Source organism: Erpetoichthys calabaricus, chromosome 9 (assembly GCF_900747795.2).
Source record: "Erpetoichthys calabaricus chromosome 9, fErpCal1.3, whole genome shotgun sequence".
Taxonomy (NCBI): Eukaryota; Metazoa; Chordata; class Cladistia; order Polypteriformes; family Polypteridae; genus Erpetoichthys; species Erpetoichthys calabaricus.
The window spans coordinates 111,278,409-111,306,284 of NC_041402.2; the positions used below are offsets into that span (position 1 = coordinate 111,278,409).

The following is a 27,876-nucleotide window of genomic DNA, read 5'->3' on the forward strand; positions in this document are numbered from 1 at the left end:
CATTTTGGGGACACTGCAGTGTATATGCATAGCTGATTCAAGCAAAATGGTAAGAAAAATGCATGTTTTACCATGTCCATCTCAAGAAAAGCTTAGATACAATGTGTAGCAGGCTTTTTGAGTACCACTGTGGATTATAATTTATAGATGAAATTAAAGAAAAATTCCATAGATGTATTTAAAATTCTATAGATGTGTTTGATTCAGAGGCGTACAGATAAATGAATGAACCGTGAAGGTAAATCACCTTCTCTACAAACGTACACCACATTTTAGTCACTTTAGTCTTCAAGATCTTCTCATTACACTAACTAATGAATGCACTAACCTCACTTCTATAAGCCGATTTATCATTGTTAATTTTCACACCTACTATAATTTGAAAACTTATTTTTACAAAAGGTGGCACTGTGCTGCAGTGGTAACGCTGCTGCCTTGCAGTAAAGAGACCCGGGTTCGCTTCCCAGGTCCTCCCTGCTTGGAGTTTGCATGTTCTCCCCATGTCTGCGTGTGTTCCCTCCGGGTGCTCCAGTTTCTCCCCACAGTTCAATGACATGCAAGTTAGGTGAACTGGCGATTCCAAATTGGCCCTAGTGTGTGCATGGTGTGTGGGTGTGTCCTACGGTGGGTTGGTGCTCTGCCTGGGATTGGTTCCTGCCTTGTGCCCTGTGCTGGCTGGGATTGGCTCCAGCAGACCCCCGTGACCCTGTATTCGGATTCAGCTGGTTGGAAAATGGATGGACGGATGGATTTTTACAAAAACTGACAGTCAACTGCATACAGCAAAAAACAATATTGGACAACATAAAGACTTGTAGGGACTTCACTCCTAGTCTCCTGTAAGTCAAAAATACAAAATCCAGTAGCACAAAGACCAGGTAATGCACAGAATCTAAAGTTTATCAAGTTTCACAGCAAAATTGCTGGAGTTACATTGACTCTTACAATGTCAAAGTAAACCTACAAATTGTATATATTGTACATATTATATTTTATATTATATATAAATTGTATATGTGCATACCACACATAAAATGTCATCTTGTCTTCAGTCTAGTACTGACAGCTAGGTCTAAAAGTCCTATTTAGCACTGCAAGACATAAAAGCAGCCAGGAAAAGATGCTTAAATTCTTATGAGCTACATGTGCTGGCACAACGCTTTGCTACATTATTATTAAATTTTTTTTTTTTTTTTTTTTAACTTGGATTGCATCTGCAAAGCATGAAGCACTTAAGACAATGTTGTGTGGGTTCACTTTATAGCACTTGGCTGGTGTTCTGCACTACAAATATTTTGTGACGTGTCTTGCTGCCACAAAGACAGCAGTAAGGAATGGGAAGCAGGGTTGGGGTGGAGCCCAGGAGGAAGGACTTTTTTTTGAGGGCACAGGGCACCTCTGCAGGAAGAGTTGAGTGACTGGGGTAAGGGAACATTATAACACTCTAGATGAGAACAGGCCATTCAGCTCAACAAAACTCGAGTTTTGAAAGTCCCTAGCGTCTTACTGTCTACCACACTACTTGGTAGCTTATTCCAAGTGTCTATCATTCTTTGTGTAAAGAAAATTTTCCTAATGTTTGTGTGAAATTTACCCTTAACAAGTTTCCAACTGTGTCCCCGTGTTTTTGATGAACTCATTTTAAAATAACAGCCTCAATCCACTGTACTAATTCCCTTCATAATCTTAAACACTTCAATCAGGTCACCTCTTAATCTTCTTTTGCTTAAACTATATAGGCTCAGCTCTTTTAATCTTTCCTCATAATTCAACCCCTGTAGCCCTGGAATCAACCTAGTCGCTCTTCTCTGGACCTTTTCTAGTGCTGCTATGTCCTTTTTGTAGCCTGGAGACCAAAACTGCACACAGTTCTCAAGATGAGGACTCACCAGTGCATTATAAAAGTTGAGCATAACCTCCTTGGACTTGTACTCCACACATCGTGCTATATAACCTAAGATTCTGTTAGTCTTCTTAATGGCTTCTGAACACTGTCGGGAAGTCGATAGCTTAGAGTCCACTATGACTCCTAAATCCTTCTCATAAGGTGTACTCTCTGTTTTCCGACCGCCCATTGTGTATTCAAACCTAACATTTTTACTTCCTATGTGTAATACTTTACATTTACTGACATTAAATTTCATCTACCACAAATCTGCCCAAGCCTATATTGTATCCAAGTCCTTCTGTAATGATGTAACACACTCCAAATTATCTGCTAATCCACCTATCTTTGGTATCATCTGCAAACGTAACCAGCTTGTTACTTATATTCCTATCTAAATCATTTATATATATTGAGCAAATTCTGCACCCATCTAAAAACATCACCCTGAACTCCCACTTCTTTTAATTTGATGCCCAACCTCTCATGTGGCACCTTATCAAATGCCTTCTGAAAGTCCAGATAAATAATATCATATGCTCCACTTTGATCATATCCTTTTGTTGCCTCCTCATAGAATTCCAGCATGTTAGTAAAACACAACCTCCCTCTTCTGAACCCATGCTGACTGTTCAGAATAACTCCTGTCCTTGCCAGGTGTTGCTTAATCTTATCCTTAATAATTCCTTCCAAGTAATTTTCCTGTGATGCATGTTAAGCTAACTGGCCAATAGTTGCTTGGATCTGCCCTATCACCCTTTTTATATAATGGGATGATATTTGCCATTTTCCAGTTTTTCGGAATCTCTCCAGTGCGCAGTGACTTCCTAAAAATATGTGTCAAGGGTTTATATATGTACTCGCTAGCCTCCTTAAGAACTCAAGGGTAAATATTATCTGGTCCTGGTGATTTGTTTGATTTCATCTTATTTAATCTGAGCAGCACTTCTCCCTCTACAATTTCCAAATCCCTCAGTACCTCCTTAGTTGTCCCGTTTACCTCTGGGAGGTTATCCACTTGCTCACTTGTAAACACCTCAGAAAAATGTAAGTTTAGGGTATCTGCTATTTCACTGTCTGTATCTTTTAATTCCCCTTTGCTATTTCTGATGCACTTGACCTCCTCCTTGACTGTTCTTTTACTACTAAAATACTGAAATAATCTCTTAGGGTCGTCTTTCGCCTTATCTGCTAAATTCCTCTCCAACTGTCTTTTAGCCTGCCTGATATCGTTCTTAATGATTGCCCTCATGTTCTTATACGCTCTACGATTTACTTTGCAGTCATTAGTCTTATATGCCTTATAAAGCAGTTTTTTTCTTTGTAACTTCTTTTTTAAATCTTTATTAATCCACTTTGGAGTTTTTCTTATGTTTCCTATTAATTCCAAATTTAGGTATGTATTTGTCCTGCATTACATGTAAAACATTTTTAAACCTGTTTCACTGCTCCTCGACTGTCTTCACACTTAAATGCTTATCCCAGTGTATCCTACTTAGACATTGAGTACATTGGGATAAGTAACAGTGCTTTTGTGCCAATCATGCTGAGTGCCTTAAGGTCAGAAAGAATATTGGTTTGATTGTGGCAATAGCAAGTGAAGTAAAAAAGCAAGCATGAGGCAGGCAGGTCAAAGGCGGACTTGTTTCATTTTGAAGGTGTCCAATGGGCAAGAGCAAGGAACCATTTATATCATAGCATTCAGAGTAAAAGCCAAACAGCACCAGTGGACAAAAATGGAAAACTGGGACTGTCTCAGTATCAATTTGTACCCCTCTTCCACCATAACCTATTGTCTACAGGGTAGGAGTGAAAGTTTTACATTCGTCAAAAATTTCAATCTCTGGTTTTCAAAAGATCTCAACATTTTAGAGTTCCCTGATACTGAAAACATTGATATCTCGATGATGGGTGTGTGTCTGTCAGAGTTTCTTGAGGATGGTCTAGAGCTGAAACAGCTGGATGGAAAAATAAACTCAAAAAATAAGCCTGTTATGAGATGACAATGTGCTGATTTGTTTATGAGCCAAATCTTGCAAGAGAACGAGGAACTCTAGAGGAACCCTCAAATACTATATAATAGAATTATGAAGTATAATATAATTATACATTTTTCTCATCAATTGCTATCATAATGACCTAGTTTATGATCAGAAAGATCAGCATCAGCAATAATTACTGAAATGTTATAGCATAGTTTGGGTAATTTGGTTCCTCTGGCACAAAGCCTACTGATGCTCAGGTCTGAATTTTTTTATCTTTTTTACATATACAGTAGTATTTTAAAAAGGGTGGGCTGAATAATTTTAATTGCACATCATTGTTTTAAGAATTTAGCGTAAAGACCTGCAGCCATGTATGATACAGACTAATTGTGGGATATGAGGTACTTTAAAGTGGGGTCTTTAAAGCACTGTAATACATGGAAAGTCAGAATTATGTTGTTTTTATATTGTTTTAATGAGAAGGTTTTAGCTTTAAACAAATGTCATCAATCTCAGGTTTATGAGTACAACCAAACAGGATCAGATTTAGAATGACAATTTTTTGTGCATCTGAGAAATGTTTAGAAAAAATGCTCAGAGTACACTTGTTGATCACAGTGTAGAGTAGTGCGACAGGGAAAGAAAAAAATCCTACTTTGTGAAAGGATCTGGCTGTAAGATTGGCTAATGAACATAATGAACAACCATTCAAAATGATCAAATGTCAACTTTTGCCAATACCTATTTTAAATAAATTTGAATTATATTTGAATAGAGACATTTGATCTGACAGCCCTAGTCTATAAGACTGTCACCCTAGATATGTTTTAGTTAAATACAAACATGGCTGATCCCCCATTTGAACCAGTCACATATTTTTCTCTTTTGTTAATTGTTTTATTTTAGAAGTTTGACTTGAAAGGCGACCAATATTTTTTAGTGTATTAATTATTTGACATGTTTTGTAAAGGTAGGTAATTTCAAAATGATATTTTATATTTTTATTAATATTACTGTCCCTTAACTTTCATGAACTTTACTTACTATCCTGCTACACAAGGTACTAAAAATTGTTGGACAACTCTAACTGTAGGGATAATGTCTCTGGACAGTGTACAGTGATCCCCCACCTATCACAGAAGTTATGTTCCAGACCCATCAGCGATAGGTGAAAATCCGCAATATAGAAAGACCATATAAATAAACATTTTTTTTATAGTTTAAGCCTTAAAATACCCCTCCCACTCACTTTAAACACATGTAAACTTGTAATGGCGAGTGACATCTGCATAACACTTTCCTTCCCGAAGCATATCCACGAGTTTTACCTTCTCCTGAATGGTCAAGGTCTTCCTCTGGTGCTTAGGCTCACTACAACCAGAAGGCTTAGAAGATGCAGGACGCTTCGGAGTCATTGTAGGGATTAAAGCAAAAAGAAAAGTTCACAAACAGTTTGCTCACAACAATTGGACCACAAGAAAGGTACGAGATATGCAGAGAACTGAGATACGTTGGGACCCACGCTCGCTGTTCTTGCGAGATTACACCACGTTAGTAGCAGCCAATCAGAGCCCAAGAGAATGAAAATCCCACTCTGATTGGTTGAGTCTCCTCTTTCAGCCAATAGATAGATAGATAGATAGATAGATAGATAGATAGATAGATAGATAGATAGATAGATAGATAGATAGATAGATAGATAGATAGATAGATAGATAGATAGATAGATACTTTATTAATCCCAAGGGGAAATTCACATACTCCAGCAGCAGCATACTGATAATAATGCAGGTAAAAACAGGAGTGATCAATAAAAAAGAGAAAAATAATGGGCCTTGTAAGAAATCATCTGGGTACTGTAACGCAAAAGTATTTGTCTACCGTAGTGACTGCTGAAAACAGTATGCTTTGTTATGAATTGGCTACAAAGTAAACTACAGGTAGGATGTACTTATTGAATTTCTCTGCGATACAGCGGTGACACGATAGCTGAACTGCGATATAGCAGGGGATCACTGTACACCTCTTACTTGTGCTTATGTCCGTCTGTGACAAACCTGTCTGAACTATTCAGGATTAGAGTCTTCTCTTATTTCATTTTAGGGATACACAACATTCCCCATACATTAAACCTAGACAACTTTGTAATGCGAAGTAGCTACTTCGTCCACAAGTTTAATGACTCTGAAATCTAGGTGATGAAGTAGATGGCATCTCTCAGACAAATGAGCACACTTCAGGCAGAATTCACACTACTCATAACTCATATTAGAAATATTAAGGTGAGACAGAGAGTGACAGGGAGAATCATATATTTGAAAAAGACTACACTATGGATTAAGGAATCAGAAATATATTAGATGAGAAATGTCATTAGATGCATTTTTTGTTCCAAATGTCAGCTATATGACAACCATAGGTTCAGTCCAAGCTGGTATGATAAAAAAACAATATTCTGAAACACTACTTAAAATAAATTTCTTGCTCTGTATAAAAAAAAAACAAAACTGTTTAATATTAAGCGTCTACTATAAACAGGGCATTGATCATATATATTCTACATGTGAAAGCAGTAAAAACCAGATAAATGAAAAAGGACACATAAAAAAAAACATGAAGTCTGTTTTTCCCACTCTGTTGCATGTTTTCCAAAGATTCAGTAAAGAAATAAACAGTAATTGTTAATGTGGAGGGATAACTAGGGCTATGATAAAGCCACATTAAATGTAAATAACAGGTACAAATTATATTTCTAAACTTCCACCCAAGAAAAACATGAAAAACATTTGTACAAATTCTGTACAACAAGAGAAAACAAGATCCAGGATATATTATATGCTATTGTTAAAGATGCATAGAAATCTGTTGGTTTGCCACCTTTAAGCCAATCAGACGATAATCTGATACAGCTCCTACCTGCATATAAACATATTGCCAGACTCCAACAGAAGCGTGCAGAAATGGACAAAGAAAGGCTGAGGAGACTCTGAAGGATGCCTTTAAGCACATTGACTGGAATATGCTTTGTGAGTCACTTAAACAAAAATGAAAAATCCAAAATCTAACCTTACAAATACCCAAATACAAATGAAGGGTAAATTAAACTTTAAAATGGCTGTAATGTAACTATATAATATCTAATGGTACATTACTCTAAATAATATTCAAAATAATAACAATGTAAGACTAACATAATTTTTTGGTGTAGATAACTCACCTTGACTCTCTCTTCCAGTTTGCTGAGACGGATAGTATCTTCAATAATTTTATTTAATGTCCCATGTTTGTCATTTTCCATGGCTAGGGCCTATGGAACATGAAAGCATATATATGTCACATAACATGATTTACAAAGCTGAGAAGTACAAATGATAAAAAGCAAGCTTTTTTGTAAAGAAAGGTTTTAATTATTTTTTTCTCCTTACAAATACATTTTTTCCAGTTCTTTCTGTCCATGACTGTTTATTTTATATTACTAGGGGGCTGTGCCAACTGCTCACATCGTTTGCCAACCTCCAGGCAGGCGCTACCCACTAGCCACTTCGTGGCTCTGCCACTTGTGAATGGGGAAGCAGATGTACAATTTGAACAGATTGTTATTTTGGGAATTGTTACATATGCATAATAGAACTATTTTACATTACAGTGAGTAATTAACCATAGTAAAAAATAGTAAATTGAAAGAAAATTGTTTCATGTTGCGTAAGAGGTATTCGTTTCATTATACGTTTTCGTTCTGTTTGGCTTTGAAATTAACAAACAAATACTTTTTAAGCTTACACTGTTACTGTAAAACTTCAGTAAAAAGAATATTTGCAATTAACTTTTCATCAATATCGCACTGAATTTTGATTCCGTGTTTGGACTTACATTGTGATAATGCAACGTATGACTGCCCGTTAGTGAATATCATTTCTTTCTCTCTAATAAATAAACCGACTTTTTTGAATGTTTGTCCCTGTGATTTGTTAATTGTCATAGCAAAAGCTATTCTAACAGGAAACTGTAAACATTTTAATACGAATGGCATATCAAGATCTCCTTTGGTGTCTAATGTTATCTGCGGAAGATATACTACATTACCTTTCTTGTCGCCTTTTAAAATTTTACATGTTAGAATTGTTCAACCAATTGTGATTACGATGCATCCTTCTTTCAACAGTAATTCGGCCGGTGGAAGACCAGACACTGTTAATGGATGTAGATATTCTTCAGGATATTGCAAGTTGATGTTTTCATTTTCCACACCATTACCACCAAATGTTTCAGCATAGTCTATTGATACGCATTTAACTAATCTGCCATGTAACCAATCGACAATTTTCGCGTTAATTTGTTTGACTTCATCGTTTCTCTGTGCTAGGATTGCCCGTATACTCATTTCTTCTGTTGATAACCCTTTTGGATGAAATTCTTCAATAAGATTTGGATATAATAAGTTCTTTTATTGGGAACCTAAAGTGAGGAAAACATAACATTTATAAGAGCTGAGAGTGCAGGAACTGTGTCTGACAAAAGCATTCACAAGAATGAGAGGTGAGAGGACTGTGGGCCATTAACCGAAAATAGTTGAGAGGAGGGCGGGACCCCCTCTTCCAACTTGAAAAAATCTCTTGGCAATAGTGTTGTCTCGTCTCAAGATTTTCTTTTATAATAGAGAGGCTTAACTAGTTTCTTCTTTGACTGCCTTCTTAGTCTCTTTCCTTATAAACTGACTTTACTGACTGAAGAGCTTTTCTCAACCATTTTTTTTTCTTTTAAGAGATGAGTCTCTGCTACTTCCTTTATTTGAGAACTGTAAACCCTTTCTCCTTGATCCACTACCTGGAAGATTAATTTTCATTCATCTTCATCCAGGGATCTAAACTTTGTTGCCCCACACAACAACTCAAGAATATAATAAATGAGCAGCACAGGGTAGGCAATATGATGAGTCTGTAGACAACTCCTAGTAAACAATGATAGGCATGAATACCACAGAACTAGCCCAAACTGAGGAGGATGGCTCAATCACTCCTTTAGTCAACACACAGTCAACCTATAACTTGATTACTCTCCTGTTCAAAGATGATATTCTATAAGCCCTTTGACAAACATGGACTTGGTAAACAATGTGAAAGAGATTACATATCATATTTATTTGATCCAATTTGTCCATCTAAATCAATGGCCACCTTGTATGCAAAGATTTAGAGTCAATCGGGCTCATCAATTTGTGAGAAGTACTAAAGCAAATTAGGCCACAGCAAACTGCTTGCAGCCTTTCCCTCAAACCTATGGACCTCACCCCCAAACAACTTTTATTCAAGCTATATAAAGTGGAGAGTGAGCCCAACCATCACTAATGTGTTAATTGCAAATAATATGCTGAACTCATGGCACTACCACAAGCGGCCACCTACAACGGCATGTCCATGTTTGTTTTTGCTTAGTACTTTTTTTTTTTTTTTTTTAAGGATAGTATGGACAACTGAAAATGTGAGGAAGGACTCTCACTCACATGTGAGGCCAGCACACTTTTTCTATTACAGCACTGGATCTAATTGCCGTGCTGCTAGCAGAGCCGTAGTGTAAATGTTGGGGAAAAAGAGTAGGTACCCAACTGTACAGTAAATGAAGAATGCACAGGCCTTATTTCTCTTTGATCATCATGGAAAATGTAAAATCGCTAGTGAATAAAATGGATGAGCTCTCAATGCTGAAAAGGAGCCAAAGGGAATACAAACTCAGCAGTCTCATGTGCTTCACTGAGACGTGGCTTAGACCTAAAACTCTGGCTTCCATGGTTGCACTGGATAGATTTAAAATTGTGTGGGTGGAAAGATGTAGGAAGGAAAGTGGCAAGACAAAAGGAGGCGGACATGTTTTTGTGAATGAGAAATGGGGCAACCCCAGACATATTACAATTAAAGCACAGGTATGTAACCCTAATGTTGAGCTGCTCAAGGTGGGCTTATGACCTTATTATAATGCTGAGAGAGTTTTCACATTCCATTGTGCTGGCAGTTTACATCCTCCTCTCAGCAGACATGGCAATTGCAACAGACACAGTCTACTATATAAAAAGCAAACTCTCTACTAACCAGTTCTTTCATCTCAATTTCTGGGAAGTTTAACAAAGTTTCACTTTCTTCCACCCTCACCAATATTTACCTGTTTGTGGACTGCACAACAAGAGAAAACAAGACCCTGGACTTATTATATATGCTAATGTTAAAGAGGTGTATAAATCTAGTGGTTGGCCACCTTTAAGCTGATCACACCAATTTGGTACAGCTCCTACCTGCATATAAACGCATTGCCAGACACCACCAGAACTGTGCAGAAAAGGACAATGGAGGATGGGGAGGTTCTGAAAGAAACATTTGAGAACATTGACTGGGATATGCTTTGTGAGTCACACTACCGGGAACTTGAGGGTCTCAGCCATCATATCACAGACTATATCAAGGTTTTTGTGGATAACACGGTCCCCCACAAAGCTGTTTTCCCAACATTAAGCCATGGATCAGAAAAGAACTGAAGGCCATGCTAAATATGATGAAGACAGCCGCGAGATCTGAAGATAAGGATAAGATCAAGCAGATGCAGTCACAACTGAAGAAGCAGGTCCATGAGGGAATAGCCCACTACAGAGACAAACTTGAGCATAAGTTACAACATACCAACAATAAGGAAGTGTGGAAGTGAGGACTATCACTGGGTACCAGTAAGCTGTTAAACATGCAAAGGAAGGGAACAAGAACAGAGCTAATGAACTGAACCAGGTCTTTAACATTTTTGACTTATTCTTGTCAGCCTAGCCCTCCCCCAAAATGGCTAGCTGAGAAGGTTCCAGAGTACCAACTGCCATTTCCACCCTGCACAACATACAATGACATCACACCTTTGGTCTCTAGCCACTCTCTACTCCCTGGATTGTATGTCTCTGCTAATCAAGTGAGGAGACAGCTGGGAAAACTCTGCACAAACAAGGCTTCAGGGCCAGATGGAATCAGCCCCAGGGTGCCGAAAACACATGCCATTTCAATACAATACAATTTATTTTATATAGGCCAAAATCACACAAGAAGTACAGCAATGGGCTTTAACATGCCCTACATTTTGATAGCCCCCCAGCCTTGACTCTCAGAGAAGAAAAGGAAAAACTCCCAAAAAAACCCTTGTAGGGAAAAAAAATTGAAGAAACCTTGGGAAAGGCAGTTCAAAGAGAGACCCCTTTCCAGGTAGGTTGGGCGTGTAGTGGGTGTCAAGAAAAAGGGGTGTTACAATGTAACACACGGAACAAAATACAAGTAATCCTCAAGCCAGTCAGCTCAGTGATGTCCTGCAGCACCTGTTCTCCCTTTCCCTGAATTTGCAGAATGTTATCCAGCTGTGGAAAATATACTGCATATCCTGCAAGGTCCCAGTGCCAAAGAAAGGGCATTCCAGTGATCTCCTACTTCACACATCATGAAGACCTTTGAGAGGCTGTTTCTAAAACAGCCATGACCTCTGGTTTCAGACCATCTGGATCCTCTACATCTCAATGCTCCACAGAGCCTACTCCCACTTGGCCACAGCAGACAACACAGTAGGTATCATGTACTTTTGTACCACCACCCTGGGAGAACAACCAAACCCAGGGTTGCTGCACAATCAGAAAAACGCTAGGGAAAAGCACTTTGTTATTGAAAATCTTTCGGGGTAACATGACCAACGCTTGTTCTTTTATTTGACCCCTCGCCAAATGCCCCAGCTCAGCATCAGACAATAAGCATTGCCACAATGAAGAAGAGGGAAAAATATATACATATACAGGTATATTTACATGAAGACAAAAAACAAACAATTACTTAACACAGAATCCATACAACCTTTCACAGATTAGGGGGCGAGATCTTCTCATTTAAGAGAAACCAGTTTCCCAAATTGGTTTACTGTCTTTACTGTTCTTGAGCAAAATGTAAAGTGGAAGCCTCACGGAATACACCGGCCGCTGAGCCAATAACAAAAAAGTTCTGTCCTACCAGACCAAAGAATTGCCAGCGAAACCAAAAAAAACTTTGTCTTCAGAGATGCATCTCCCTTGTGTCGCCAAGTGAGAAGAAAAAAAAAAACTTCTTCCAGCAGGTGTATTCTTGGCACCACTTCGTTGCTTCCCCTTGCTCCACTGCACAATATCTCTCTCTCCCCTTCTTTTCCGGTTTAAAGTCTTCAGCACCAACCTGTCCGTGTTGTGACCCCCCTTTTAAAGTTGTATTTTCAGTAACTACTTTTCTTGAAGTGCTCCCTAACACTAGAATTACCAGAGTCTACGAAAAAACTCGTAGATCTGGCCCACCTTAAAACCGTTCTCAGCTCTCTTTTGTCTTCTAAATGTGCCGATTAACATGAGCAGCAAGCAGCTGGCTATTCCATCCCCCACCGCTGCAGAACGTTCACTAAGTTTTCCCAGCTCATGCCTTGTTTGATTATCTGGGAGAAGTGCTGGAGTTTTAGAGTGGAAATAATAGATCTCTATTTGGAACACACACATTTCATGTGTGTTCCGTTTCTACAGTAATCTGTGTAAACACATTTTTAAAACAGAAACTTTTTCATATTTTAGTAGTAAATGACAAAATGTAGGCATAAACTATATAATGTATGAAGCCTGATGTCCAAGGATCAAGTAAACACTTTCAGAAAAGATTCAAGGATGATACAACAGCTTCCGTAGTGTAGCGGTAAGATTTGCTGACTTGTAATCAAGAGTCCCGGGTTCGATCCCCACTCACTCCTATATTTGCCATTTTCAGTTGTGAGCTGCTCCTTTTGTTAATACACTGCCTGGCCAAAAAAAAAGTCGCCACCAAAAAAAAAGGTCACACACTCTAATATTTCGTTGGACCGCCTTTAGCTTTGATTACGGCACAAATTCGCTGTGGCATTGTTTCCATAAGCTTCGGCAATGTCACAAGATTTAGTTCCATCCAGTGTTGCATTAATTTTTCACTAAGATCTTGCATTGATGATGGTAGAGTCTGACCGCCTCTCTTCTTACCCTGATGCGCCCATCACTCTGGAACAGGGTAAATCTGGACTCATCAGACCACATGACCTTCTTGCATTGCTCCAGAGTCCAATCTTTATGCTCCCTAGCAAATTGAAGCCTTTTTTTCCCGGTTTGCCTCACTGATTAGTGGTTTTCTTATAGCTACACAGCTGTTCAGTCCCAATCCCTTGAGTTCCCTTCGCATTGTGTGTGTGGAAATGCTCTTACTTTCACTATTAAACATAGACCTGAGTTCTACTGTTGTTTTTCTTCGATTTGATTTCACCAAACGTTTAAGTGATCGCCGATCACGATCATTCAGGATTTTTTTCCGGCCACATTTCTTCCTCGAAGACGATGGGTCCCCACTATCCTTCCAGTTTTTAATAATGCGTTGGACAGTTCTTAACCCAATTTTAGTAGTTTCTACAATCTCCTTAGATGTTTTCTCTGCTTGATTCATGCCAATCATTTGACCCATCTCAAACAGACGAACATCTTTTCCACGACCACGAGATGTGTCTTTCGACATGGTTGTTTAAGAAATGAGAAGCAACTCATTGCACCAGTTGGGGTTAAATAACTTGTTTCCAGCTGAAAGATAATTGCCCATGCAGTAATTATCCGATAGGAGGCTCGTACCTATTTGCTTAGTTAAATCCAGGTGGTGACTTTGTTTTTGGCCAGGCATGTATTATGCAGTACACACATACATTTGGTTTGCATCTGTAACACACGGTGTGCATTTATAGGACTTGTAAAAGTTACCATTTTTTTTACTTTTATTCTCTCTAAATCACGATCACGATACATACAGCTTATTCAGTGCTGCAGGATCAACACACATGTTCATCTTTTTTTTCTTTCAGTAATAGCGCCAGCATAAATCCACACCCAATCTGACACTGTTCGTTTTCAACTAATATTGCGTTAGTGCGATGATGTTTTCACATATATTGTCTCTTTCTTTCAGATGTGTAATTGGAACCACAGCATAGTGAGAAGCATGTACATTGTAACAGGTACACACGTTGTAAATGTAGGAAAGACTATCCTTGCGTGTGTGTGAACAGTTAACATTTGAATCTGGGGGGGGGGGGGGGGGGGAGTAGTATGTATCGTGATCGTGATTTAGAGAGAATAAAAGTACAAAAAATGGTAACTTTTACAAGTCCTATAAATGCACACCGTCTGTTACAGACGCAAACCAAATGTATGTGTGTACTGCATAATATTAACAAATGGAGCAGCTCACTACTGAAAATGGCAAATACAGTATAGGAGTGAGTGGGGATTGAACCAGGGACTCTTCATTACAAGTCAGCAAATCTTACCGCTATGCCACAGAAGCTGTTGTATCATCCTTGAACCTTTTGTGAAAGTGTTTACTTGATCCTTGGACATCAGGCTTCATACATTATATAGTTTATGCCTACATTTTGTCATTTACTACTAAAATATGAAAAAGTTTCTGTTTTAAAAATGTGTTTACACAGATTACTGTAGAAACGGAACACACATAAAATGCGTGTGTTCCAAATAGCAAACTATTATTTCCACTCTAAAACTCCAGCACTTCTCCCAGATAATCAAACAAGGCATGAGCTGGGAAAACTTAGTGAATGTTCTGCAGTGGTGGGGGATGGAATAGCCGGCTGCTTGCTGCTCGTGTTAATCGGCAAATTTAGAAGACAAAAGAGAGCTGAGAACGGTTTTAAGGTGGGCTGGATCTATGAGTTTTTTTTTTTAGACTCTGGTAATTTTAGTGCTGAGGAGCTGCAAACTGCCAATGGGACAACAGCACATGTGGCATCCGCTACACTTTGACTTTTCCAGTTTAACTTCTGCAGTCTCCTGGATTATGGACAACCTGTCCAACAGACAGCAGTTTATGAGGCCGGAAGAATGTGTGTCAATAACAGCCGGTGTAAATCTATGGTACTTGTAAAGCTTAGCGGGTTTTTTTTTATTCAGTTTTATTTTCTCAGTTGCATTCACGCTTGCCCCGATTTTTCAAATACAGATGTGCTATAACAGAGGTGAACTCAGATGAGGATGAGTGTTCTATATCGGAGAAAGAGAACAGAAGACCTCCCCACAAGAAACGTCCACTCACATATGAGAACAACGCAGCTGCAGCAGGAGTAAGGCGAAAGATGGCACCGTTTGGATGCAACAAGAGGTCCGGCATCATTCTGCCAGTCAGTGTGCCCCACACCTGTCCTTCAATAAAATAGCACGGCTTACAGAGCTTGCCAAGGTATTGTGCAAAGTCCACTTTGTGATGATGTTTTGTGATGGTCTTTATATAAAAAACATTTATATGTTACTTATATAAAAGCCACATCAAATGTTATTTACCTTGATTTATTAATGTATCTTCCTACAGCATAAAGTCACAAGTAAACTGCAGGGCTTCCTCTGTTTGATCGACATGGGCATGCTGACACAGTACATGTGTACTGAAGTGACTTTAGCTGCAGGTGGAAGCTCCATGCAACTGTTGTTATGGTTCTGCCTTTGTACAGAAACGGTTTCATAAGCTTTATGACCACAGTCTCGGAAAGTCTTTCTCCTGTGGGGTGACTGGGATCTTTTCCTGAATATGATCAAACATAGTTGCGGAGGGTGCGACAGGAGATTCCACCTTCAGCTAAAGTCACTTCAGTACACATGTACTTTGTGAGCATGCCTGTGTCGATCAAACAGAGGAAGTTCTGCAGTTTACTTGTGAGTTTATGCTGTAGGAAGATATGTAAATAAATCAAGACTCAAAACTCAAAATGTTTATTTTGGGATGCGGGAAGGCTTGAACCCACAACCTCTTGAATATGAGTCAGCAGTTCTTACCGCTGTACTACCATGACAACAAAATACACTAAACCAATTTCTTTTTCTTCGGTTATAGTCTTGAATAAAAGCACACTTGTTCTGTTATATTTGTACCTTTTGTAAAAGTGCTTATTTGATATTTGGACTTCTGTCTTCACACATTATACACTTCATGTCAAAATTTTGTCGTTAGTAATAAAACATGAAAAAAGTTTGTCTTTTAGGCATGTGTTCAACATTTCTTGCATTTCTTGTCCTCCTACACTTAACGAAAAAAATCGTAAACCTGGCCCAGCTTAAATCGGTTCGCATCTCTCTGTCAATGTCTTTTGTGCTGTAAATGTGTCAATAAGCACAAGCAGCCTGCTAAGCCAACACCAGCCAACCCCCCCACCACTGCAGGAAGGGCAAAAAGCTCTCTCAGCTCAAGCCTTGATTATCTGGGAGTGAGGTATGTGGAGCTGTATAGGGTAAATAATATATCGTTATTTGGAACACATGCATTTCATGTGTGTTCCAGGTCTACTTATTACTACCACATTTTAAGCAAAATTCACTCAAGGTTGTCCCTAGACATATGATATTGCAGCATATGTCTGGCTCAGTGAGACTAGGCACTAATAGGCATGGGAGGTGTCTTAAAGGATCAACCATGACATTTCTTTCCTTAGTTACATATACAAAAACAAGAATAAAAGCACATAAAGACAAAAGGCTACAATTTCACAACATTCGCAAACAACATTTTCATTTAAAAACTATGTTAGTACTCACCATACTCGTGAAGACATTACACTCCTAATGCAATGCTACCTTTGATATTTTTAATGTAAAAGAAAATATGACACTGAGGAGGAGGTAATCCTTGGAGTGGTTTGCATTGGTCTTCAAAGTGAATATACTCTCTGATTTAGTGAAATTCAGGACTTTTTACATTAGCTTCTATCACAAGTCAACCACATCTGCTCAAATAATTTTTCCTATTTGTCTAATAATCTATGGAATTTCTTTCAATTTTGAACAGCCAGGCAATTAACCCAGGTAATGGAGCTGAAAGTGGTGACAGACTAGTTCAGACTATGTGATGGAACAGCAGCATGATTTGTATTTCCACTTTAAACAGTCTGGGTTTACTGGGTTGAGAAATAAGTGCTGGCTGCAATTTGAAAAGATATTTTAATATTACAATTTAGATTATTAACAATATAATTTACTAGATATTTATGCAGATGTCTACAATGCTTACAGCCATATTGCTCAGTTTACCAAATAAATTTGTAATACTGGTTAGTACCGAATACTAACAAAATTCCAGAAACAGAACTCTGACATAGGGACCAAAAACAGTAGAAAAAATTAAAACAAACAATAAATGACATGCGCTCTACATTTACACTTACATTTTGATGCTTTTTGCTAAATGTTCAAAACATTTCAATGAAGCAAAAGTGAGAGTTCTTGGCCTACGATAGTTCAGACTGCTTTCCTTCAAAATCTAAAAAACGAATTTGTATAGTCCATCCCAGTTGTTACTTTAAAATAATTTATTCTAAAAGAAACCGAGACGTAAGTAAATTTTGCAGTAAAGCTTAAAAGTTTGTCTTTACACAGAAAACCACAGACACATGGAATAAATTTCGAAGCAGTATGATAGATAATAGTACTTTAGAGGCCTCCAAAACTCAACTTAATATTATTTTGGAGAAATCAGATGAATAGGGTTGACAGGCCAAATGATAAATTGGCCTATTGGACCACATGGCCTGTTCTCATCTAAACTGTCCTAATGTTCTAGAATACAGACTGACTTTTTTGAGAACTCATAGAGTACAATACCACAGAAAATAGTTAAATGGCAACTTGAAACATGTAGAGCAGTCTTTCTCAAAGTGGGCGATAACGCCCCCTTGTGGGCGCTGGAGGCCTACAGGGGGGCGTTAAAGGGACCAGAGAAAGTTGGGGGGTGTTGAAGCGGTTTAGGGGGGGCGATGGCTGATTTGTGTTTTTTTTCTAATATTTTAAAATTTAAACTAAAATCAAAACCTACCTACTATACTACATCGATTATTTCGTTCTTATTCCTGTCCTGTTTGATTGTATAAATATAAATAATTTATCATGGCTTTCGTAGGTAGCCCATGAGCAATCAAGTTTTAACAAGTTTTTATTAAACAACGTGATTTGTGCAATCCTGTATCAAGCGGCCGGATCATCGATACTTGTTCTAACTGATTCTGGTCATTTTTATTGAAAATAAAAAATATAGAAAATAAAAAATATTGAATTAAAAAATTTCAAAATTTTCGTATAAATAAAAAAATAATCTTAGCCCTAGCCTTAACCAATTTTTTATTTATACTAAAATTTCGATGTTTTTTAATTGGATATTTTTTATTTTCTATATTTTTTATTTTTGATAAAAATGAGGGTTACCATTCTAACTTGCTCAGTACGAATTCCGTCGAATGAGGTAAACAAGTTTGTGCATGTTTGTCTTATTCCTGTCGGTGCGTGCTGTATTTTAATCTTATATAAGAGCGCGTAATACTTCTTTTATTTTCATTAGCGTTTTCGCACGCAATCGTTAGAAAGTTTTTTAAGCTCGATACTTTACTCACGTATTTGTAAAGACAAAACCATGTCGGAAGCAAAAAAGAAGAGACGGCAATACAGTGCGGAATATATTAAATACGGATTTGTTGAAAATCCCACAAATCCATCTTCGCCTATGTGCCTTCTTTGTCAAAAAACATTTTCGAATGAAGCGATGAAGCCTTCTAGGCTACAAGATCATTTGAATAAAATGCATCCAGATAAGAAAGAAAAAAATGTGGCCTATTTTCAAGACCTGGAAAAGAAGTACATAGCTCAGCCAACTGTATCAAAACTTTTTTCAGCAGCTTCTAAGCAAGACGATGACGGACTTCGAGCCTCGTACAATATCTCTTTGTTAATTGCTCAAACAGGCAAACCACACACTATTGGAGAAGAGTTAATTTTACCGGCAATAAAAAAAGTAATAACTACTGTGCTCCATAAACCAGCGGCAGATATTATTCGAAAAATTCCTTTGAGCAATAGTTCTGTGCAAAGACGAATTGATGAAATGGCTGAAAATATTGAAGACTCATTGTGCAATCATCTGAAGACTAGTCAATTCTCAATTCAGTTGGATGAGTCCACTTTACCAACTAATGAAGCACTATTGTTGTCATACGTGAGGTTTATTAAAGATGAGAAAATATGTCAAGAACTATTATTTGCTAGAAATTTAGAGACAGATACAACCGGAGAAACCATATTTAATACACTGCAAAAGTTTTGTGATGAGAAAGAAATTCCCTTGAAGAATATTATATCAGCTGCTACGGATGGCGCTCCGGCTATGACAGGGCGTCACAAAGGCTTCATAGCGTACTTAAAAAATAAAATTTCAGATGTGCTCGCTGTTCATTGCGTCATTCATCGACAACATTTGGTTGCGAGAAATTTGAGTGAACGGCTGTTTCAATCACTGCAACATGTCATCAAAGCAGTCAATAAAATCTGAAAGAGCTCTTTAAATGACAGATTATTTAATCAGCTTTGTGTTGTTAATGATGAAGATTTCAACCGATTGCTGTTTTACACAGAAGTGCGTTGGCTATCAAGAGGTACTTGTCTGACTCGATTTTATAATCTGTTTGACTCTGTGATAGAGTTCTTGGAAAACAAAGGCACAGAATTGCGCAACAACCTCATCACATCAAAGAATGATATTGCGTACTTGACAGACCTGTATAAATTGTTTAATGATATCAATCTCCAACTTCAAGGTGACGACTTGAACTTGATTAAAACAAAAAATATCGTTGCTGCTTTCGTAGCCAAACTGCTCTTACACAAGAAAAACATCGGCAGACGTGAGTTTCACAATTTCCCTAATTTATCAGCAGTACCCTTCATCAACGACGACTTGCTTGTTTACTGCCAACATTTGGAGAACCTCCACAGTGATTTCAAAGAACGGTTCCAGGACATTTTAAAATTGGAAATACCGGACTGGGTGTTGGATCCTTTTTCAAATGTCAACACAGCAGGATCATCCCAGCTTGAGGAAGAACTTATAGAACTGACAACGAACGAGGAAATAAAAATCAAATTCAAAAATGGCTACCAAGAATATTGGCTACAAAAGCCAATCCCACAATTGTACCCTGGATTGTGGTCGATTGTTCAACGATTTTTAGGTAGGATTCCCATCATCATATTTGTGTGAACGTGGATTTAGTGCTGTGGCAACGCTGCTAACTAAAAAGAGGAATCGTTTGCATGTTACCGAACGCAGTGACTTACGGCTGTTTTTGAGTAAATTCGAACCTGATATTAACAAACTTGTTAAAAATCATCAGATTCATCCTTCACATTAGATAAGTTTTAAAATTTTAATTGAAATGTTTGTGTTAATTTGAATAAAAGTCTTTTTAAATATTATAAAGTTGCGTTTTTATTGCTCCCGTTAGTTAGAAAGTCTGAAAAGTTTCAACTCAGAAATAGGATAAGACACATATGGCATGCTATAATTAAAGTAATGAATGCGTTTGTGATTTTTAAGATGTGGTAAAGTTAAAAATTTTGGGGGGCGCTAGAAAATAATTGATTCTCAAAGTGGGCGGTAGACAAAATAAGTTTGAGAACCTCTGATGTAGAGGGAGCTATTTAGAGCACAACTTTAGGAACTGTTCAGATATGCGATCAGTTCTCAATACCTCTCCTTGTGCAGAGATTTTTCCACTTTAAGTAGTATTGGACTATATCATTAAAAAAAGAACTTGCTAGTATTTTTCCACAGCATTTTCATAACTTGTTCAGTTCTAATTTTGAAAGCATTAGATTAAAATCTTAATCAGAAGCTGTTTTGATAAAAGCTTTACCACTTCGCCTATGGGGCAAATTGAGAGTGGTGAACACGTTCTTCGGACTTCATGATATTTTAAGTTTTATTATCACAGAGCAAGTAGGTCAGAATTTTATTTCAAATAGCAAACAGGTAGTTCAAGCTCAATGATATCTTTAACAAGTGCCACCTTAAGTACAAGTGCCCAACAGGCTTGTGTTTGAACCACTTGTTTATATTCAATATACACAATGACTGCATTTCACATGTGAATTCTGAAAAATCGTCAGGTGCACTTATGACTCCACTTTTGTTGATCTTATCATAAGTGTCACTGGAAGCAACACACAGTTCTATTGGTCTGTTATTGAATGTATTTTGACCTTTCCTCTCAAAGTTTAGTACTGGTATTTGGTATCTCTGTTGAAGGCTGGAAACAGATAAAGAATAATGATACTTCTAAAATTATTTGTTGGCACTGAAACACTGTGCAATCACTGTACTTTTGCACATTAACTCTTTTAGGGCGGATGTTGACTTTTGTCGACAGGAGGGGTTGAGGGCGAATGTCGACAAAAGTCGACATCCAGGGATAGAGGGTGACAATCAGCTGTTAATGGTGACAAAACTCACTGTCATGTCGCAGGCATTCCCTCTGTGCTTGGAGGAATGCTAGACTCATTGACTCTGCAACTAATCCTTGCGTGTGCGTGAGTTGCAAAATGTAAACAATGGCAAGATGGCATCGACATGTCACAAGGGAGCGAAGCGAGTGCAGAAAAGAAAACACTCGGCAGACTATGTTTTGCGCATTATCGCAGAGTCGGACTCTGATTTTTCAGAATTGGATTTTATTGACAGTGATCAGGAATCGAGCAAGAGAGTGAGAAGCCGGCATCAGCTGATCGGACACCAGCTGATGCCACGCCAGCTGATCCACTGCCAGCTGAGCGAATTCGCGCAGCCAATGCATCTACGGCAAGGTTCACATGGGAGGAATACACAGACATTGATCCGTGACTTCACAAGACGGCATGGCTTGCTGTTGGACACGACAGATCACCAGCTGCTGAACTACTTCAGGCTGCTCTCTCCTGATGCTGCTTTTCAGCTACTGTCAGACGAGACAAACAGGTAGGCAGAGAAATGTGTTGAATTGCGGGCTGCGCTTGCATCGCATTCTCGTTTTTCAAAGTGGAAACCCACAACAAAAGACGAGATGAGGCGCACTGTGGCATTACAAATAGAGATGGGACAGAACTGGTGATATAACTTCAGGGAGCATTGGTCCAAACGTGCTTTGTCCCCTGGTGGCTTTGGACAGGTTATGCAGCGTGATGATAGGTACGTGATGCTGCAAAGTTTTATTCACTTCTGTAATAAACAGAAGCAAATCCCATGGGGTGAGTCAGGCTATAACGCCATGCATAAAGTTCAGCCCCTGCTTGACATTGTGGAACCAACATAGAAACAATTTTATCAGCCTGGCTGTGATTTGTCTGTGCATGAATCTATGATAAAATAAAAGGGACACCTTTTTTTCTGCAAATATATGCCAGACCTGCCCACAAAGTATGGCATAAAGGATTTTGTACTGGCAGAAGCAAACACTGGTTTCTGCCTGAAAGTAATTACATATACAGGAAAGTACTTCTTTCAAAGAGAGAACTGTCCCTTGACAAGTCAGGTTGTGCTGGAGCTGCTTCAGGGCTATGAACATTTGGGTCATGTTGTGTACATTTGGATAATTTTTATACATGCCCAGAATTGTTCATGGAGCTACAGAGCAGAGGAATTGGAGCTTGTGGCACAGTGAGGGTGAACAGGATACACATGAAGCCAGACAGGCTGAAGATGAAAAGAGGTGACAATACGGTTTTCATGCGGGCAGAAAACTTGGTGGCAGCGGCATGGCATGATGGCAAACGGGTGACTTGTCTCTCTACAGTACACACTAACAATATATGTGAGAAAGTGCAGCAACAGACAATTGAAAAGTAGGCACCAAAGCAACACATATTGTAAGCAGTGCAATGTGGCAATGACTGAAATTGGCTGCTTTGAGCGAGATCAGACTTTGCAGGACTTTGCTGTGTAAAATGTATGTGATATGTATGTGAAATCATTGAGTATGCAGGCTCATACAACATGCAAGACAGTAACATTTGTCAAAAGTAAATATTTTTTGATGATTTCAATTGCTTTGTGATCTTTTTTTAAAAAAAGTTAGGTTTTGGAAAAATATTCAGCCCTGGGAGAAAAGAAACAAAAAAAAAAATTTAGCCCTAAAAGAGTTAAAATGTAAAACCGTTATTTTAATTTACCTCACATATTGCCTTCACTAAGTGTATTTTTGTTAAAAATGGCTTGTTTATGGAGTGGTTGGGAATGATAACTAATGTTGTCCATATGCTTTATCTTTTAAATGTATTTTACATGTATGAGCTTCATCAAATTAAATATCATGAGACTGATGTTGTTAGGTAAGTCAATACTTATTGCCATATTTAGATTTTTAACAAAGGGCTCTCAGTCTTTTGTCTTCAGAAAAGTTCATTTTCTTAGCTCCCAGTCCTGTGACAGTTTTCAGTCCAGTTCAGACCTACTTTACACAATGCTTTTGCTATATTACTTTATTTATTTTGGCATGTATCTTAAGTAAGAACTATTGACAATTATTTAACAATATCTAAATACTTCTGTCATTTCACCATAAATTCAATCTCTTTTCACTGTTCCGTTATTTCCCCAAGTAATAATTTACATTTGTTAGCAATAATGTAATCTTTACTATAATTTTTTTGAGACTTTCGAATTTTAGTACTTTCATTAACGACGTTCTACTTTGTCTTCTGCTGTTTGTCTTTTCTTCTTCTACTGTTTGTCTTTTATTTCCACCCCTGCTTGGACCGGTTAGGTTTTCAGTTGACCTCTTGGCACAAAGTCTCGTCTCATGGGACATGAAATTATTTCTCTGAAAATGTCTTGTCTCGTCTCTCTGAAAAAGTCTCGTCTTGTCACAAGATTTTTTTATATAATAGAAAGATGTTATAAAATCTTATGCTAAATAGATGGCGCCAGTGTGTGTGGCATGTTGTCTACTGCTCTCTGTTTTTGCTTATGCTTATGTTGTTATTTTTGTATGTGTCATGCAAAATGTCAACTCTCTACTGATGTATGATCGCCAAACACTTCTGGATTTTCGCTTGTCTGCTGTAAAACTTGCTCAGTCCGAAAACGGAGGACGAGATTATTCTCCTCCTCCCCAGTTTCTATCTGGAATACCGGCGTTCCTCTACCTTGCTCCAGGTCTACCTCGCTGGAGGAAGCGTCACAAACACCGAGGTAAACGCAGCGGGAGGTTGGTGAAGTTAAAGGCCTGTTTGGCTCGATCTTCCAAAGTTTTTCCAGCTCAACATAGATCGGTCCCTTACCTTTTTGCGTCATGGCACTCCCGGGACCCTGCGGACTCCTGGCTTGTACCTGTTTTTGGTTCGGATCAGGCGATGCCACCCCCGCGCCCCTGTCCACTTCACCTGTGCTGGCGAGGAGTGAATCTCCAGAATTTGCGGCCTCTGGCGCGCGCTCCACTCGCTATTGCGGCTTCGGACCCGGCTCCCATCAGGATGGGTCTAGTGAATGCTAGATCTGTAACGAACAAAACTTTTATCTTAAAGGATTTCTTCGGATCTAATGGATTGGATTTCCTCTCTATAACTGAAACCTGGTTGTCTCCCGGTGAGTCCAGTGCCCTCTCTGAATTGTTGCCGTGTGGCTGCTTGTATTTTAATTCCCCGCGGTCCTCAGGTCGTGGTGGAGGTTTAGCGACTATCTTCAAACCCAACTTTGATTGTAAACAGCGGTTTCTAGCTGTTTCTTTCTCCAGCTTTGAACTGAGTCTTTTTGAGTTGGGTTGTTCTCCTGTGCTGCTTTGCGCGGTGGTTTATCATCCACCAAAGTATAATAAGGATTTTATAAGTGACTTTTCTGACTTCTTGGCCGAATTTATGCCAAAATATGACCAAGTTTTAATTGTTGGGGATTTTAATATTCATGTCTGTTGTACTGGGAAGCCTTTGGTGAAGGACTTTTTAGATTTGATGGATTCTTTTAGTCTAATTCAGTCTGTAACTGGTCCCACTCAGAAATGTGGGCATATGCTGGATCTTGTCTTTTCTCGCAGTGTATCTGTTCTTAATCTGGAAATTGGTGATGCAGTATTTTCATACCATATGCCCGTTTTATTTGATTTTGTTCCTCTCTGTCAATTTACTAAACCGTAAGCACTTGTTCGGCGCTGCCGTGCTCTTAATTCTTCCACTACTGCTCAGTTTTCTGATGTTTTTAATTATAAAGTGACTTCACAGCCCTCTGTGTCTTCCAATACTGAGGAGCTAACACTTTAATTTAATTCTGTTTGCCAAACTGCTTTGGACTTTGTAGCACCATTAAAAAACAGGAAACTAAAGCCCTGCTCCGAGCCGTGGTTAAATGCTAATACCCGTGAATATAGACGGGAGTGCAGGAGAGCTGAGCGGAGGTGGAAAAAGGACAGGTTGCAGGTTTCTTTTGAAATATTGAGAGAAAGTTGGTTGTGTTATCAGAAAGTTTTGAAAGATGCAAGATCAAAATTTTTTTCTGAAGTTATTGGGTCTAACTCTCACAACCTCCGTGTACTTTTTAACACATTGAGTTCTGCACTTAATGTTCATGAACCTGTCTTTCTGGAAACCTCTAGGGAAACTTACGATAAATTTCTTTACTTTTTCTTGAAGAAGGTTGTAAGCACTAGGGCCCTCATTTCACCACCTTCTCATGATCCATCCATTTTAATACCCTGTTTGGCTGTGTTTGACCACTTTGAGCCTGTCACTTTGTCCTTTCTAAAGCAGCTGGTTTTCAGTATGAAGCCATCTGGCTCCCCTCTTGATGTTGTTCCTCCTCGACTTTTTAAGGAAGTCTTTTCTACCTTGGGTCCTTCTATTCTTACTATTATTAATAGTAGTTTAACCTCTAGTGTGGTGCCTAAAAATTTTAAACATGCTGTCGTGCAACCACTGCTGAAAAAAACGGGTCTGGACCATTCTGTTATGTCTAACTTCAGGCCTATTTCCTAGCTACCTTTTTTGTCCAAACTCTTGGAAAAAGTCATCTATACCCAACTGAAGTCCTTTCTGGACAAACATGCAATTCTGGAAGTGTTCCAGTCTGGGTTTAAAACTCACCACAGCACTGAGTCCTCTCTGTTAAGGGTTTTTAATGATATTCTTTTGACAGTGGACTCTGGTGACTGTGTACTACTTATGCTTTTGGATTTAACAGCTGCATTTGACACGATAGACCATGAGATCCTCATCTCTAGGCTGGAGCAGTGGGTGGGCATCACAGGTTCAGCTCTCCAATGGTTTAGGTCCTATCTTTCAGATAGAAGTTTTTGTGTCAGTATTGATGATTTTACTTCCACCTCTGTTGCCCTCCCCTGGGGGGTACCACAGGGCTCCATCCTGGGACCTCATCTGTTCTCCTTGTACCTGCTGTCACTCGGCGCTATTTTTCGGAAACACGGTATTTCCTTTCATCTTTATGCAGATGACTGTGAAGTGCATTTCCCACTGAAGCGCCAAGGTCCATGTTCTGTCCAGTCCCTGCTTGATTGCCTTACTGACATAAGGAGTTGGATGGCACTAAATTTTCTAAATTTTAATGAGAACAAAACAGAAGTCATGCTATATATATATATATATATATATACAGTGGTGTGAAAAAGTATTTGCCCCCTTCCTGATTTCTTATTCTTTTGCATGTTTGTCACACAAAATGTTTCTGATCATCAAACACATTTAACCATTAGTCAAATATAACACAAGTAAACACAAAATGCAGTTTTTAAATGATGGTTTTTATTATTTAGGGAGAAAAAAAATCCAAACCTACATGGCCCTGTGTGAAAAAGTAATTGCCCCCTTGTTAAAAAATAACCTAACTGTGGTGTATCACACCTGAGTTCAATTTCCGTAGCCACCCCCAGGCCTGATTACTGCCACACCTGTTTCAATCAAGAAATCACTTAAATAGGAGCTGCCTGACACAGAGAAGTAGACCAAAAGCACCTCAAAAGCTAGACATCATGCCAAAATCCAAAGAAATTCAGGAACAAATGAGAACAGAAGTAATTGAGATCTATCAGTCTGGTAAAGGTTATAAAGCCATTTCTAAAGCTTTGGGACTCCAGCGAACCACAGTGAGAGCCATTATCCACAAATGGCAAAAACATGGAACAGTGGTGAACCTTCCCAGGAGTGGCCGGCCGACCAAAATTACCCCAAGAGCGCAGAGATGACTCATCCGAGAGGTCACAAAAGACCCCAGGACAACGTCTAAAGAACTGCAGGCCTCACTTGCCTCAATTAAGGTCAGTGTTCACGACTCCACCATAAGAAAGAGACTGGGCAAAAACGGCCTGCATGGCAGATTTCCAAGACGCAAACCACTGTTAAGTAAAAAGAACATTAGGGCTTGTCTCAATTTTGCTAAGAAACATCTCAATGATTGCCAAGACTTTTGGGAAAATACCTTGTGGACTGATGAGTCAAAAGTTGAACTTTTTGGAAGGCAAATGTCCCGATACATCTGGCGTAAAAGGAACACAGCATTTCAGAAAAAGAACATCATACCAAAAGTAAAATATGGTGGTGGTAGTGTGATGGTCTGGGGTTGTTTTGCTGCTTCAGGACCTGGAAGGCTTGCTGTGATTGATGGAACCATGAATTTTACTGTCTACCAAAAAATCCTGAAGGAGAATGTCCGGCCATCTGTTCGTCAACTCAAGCTGAAGCGATCTTGGGTGCTGCAACAGGACAATGACCCAAAACACACCAGCAAATCCACCTCTGAATGGCTGAAGAAAAACAAAATGAAGACTTTGGAGTGGCCTAGTCAAAGTCCTGACCTGAATCCAATTGAGATGCTATGGCATGACCTTAAAAAGGCGGTTCATGCTAGAAAACCCTCAAATAAAGCTGAATTACAACAATTTTGCAAAGATGAGTGGGCCAAAATTCCTCCAGAGCGCTGTAAAAGACTCATTGCAAGTTATCGCAAATGCTTGATTGCAGTTATTGCTGCTAAGGGTGGCCCAACCAGTTATTAGGTTCAGGGGGCAATTACGTTTTCACACAGGGCCATGTAGGTTTGGATTTTTTTTTCTCCCTAAATAATAAAAACCACCATTTACAAACTGCATTTTGTGTTTACTTGTGTTATATTTGACTAATGGTTA

The 27,876-nt window shown here is 38.7% G+C and overlaps 2 protein-coding genes across 10 annotated transcripts in view; one reads left to right on the top strand and one right to left on the bottom strand.

Moving 5' to 3' along the window:
- The window catches only part of cep89 (centrosomal protein 89), a 416,738-nt gene that overhangs the window by 46,687 nt on the left and 342,175 nt on the right, over positions 1-27,876 (bottom strand). The window contains exon 16 of the mRNA XM_051931539.1: positions 7,088-7,177. Coding sequence (XP_051787499.1) covers positions 7,088-7,177 — 90 coding nt within the window. The remainder of the gene's footprint in view (positions 1-7,087; positions 7,178-27,876) is intronic.
- Positions 1-27,876, top strand: part of LOC114657616 (uncharacterized) — a 708,025-nt gene that overhangs the window by 6,042 nt on the left and 674,107 nt on the right. The window lies entirely within an intron of this gene.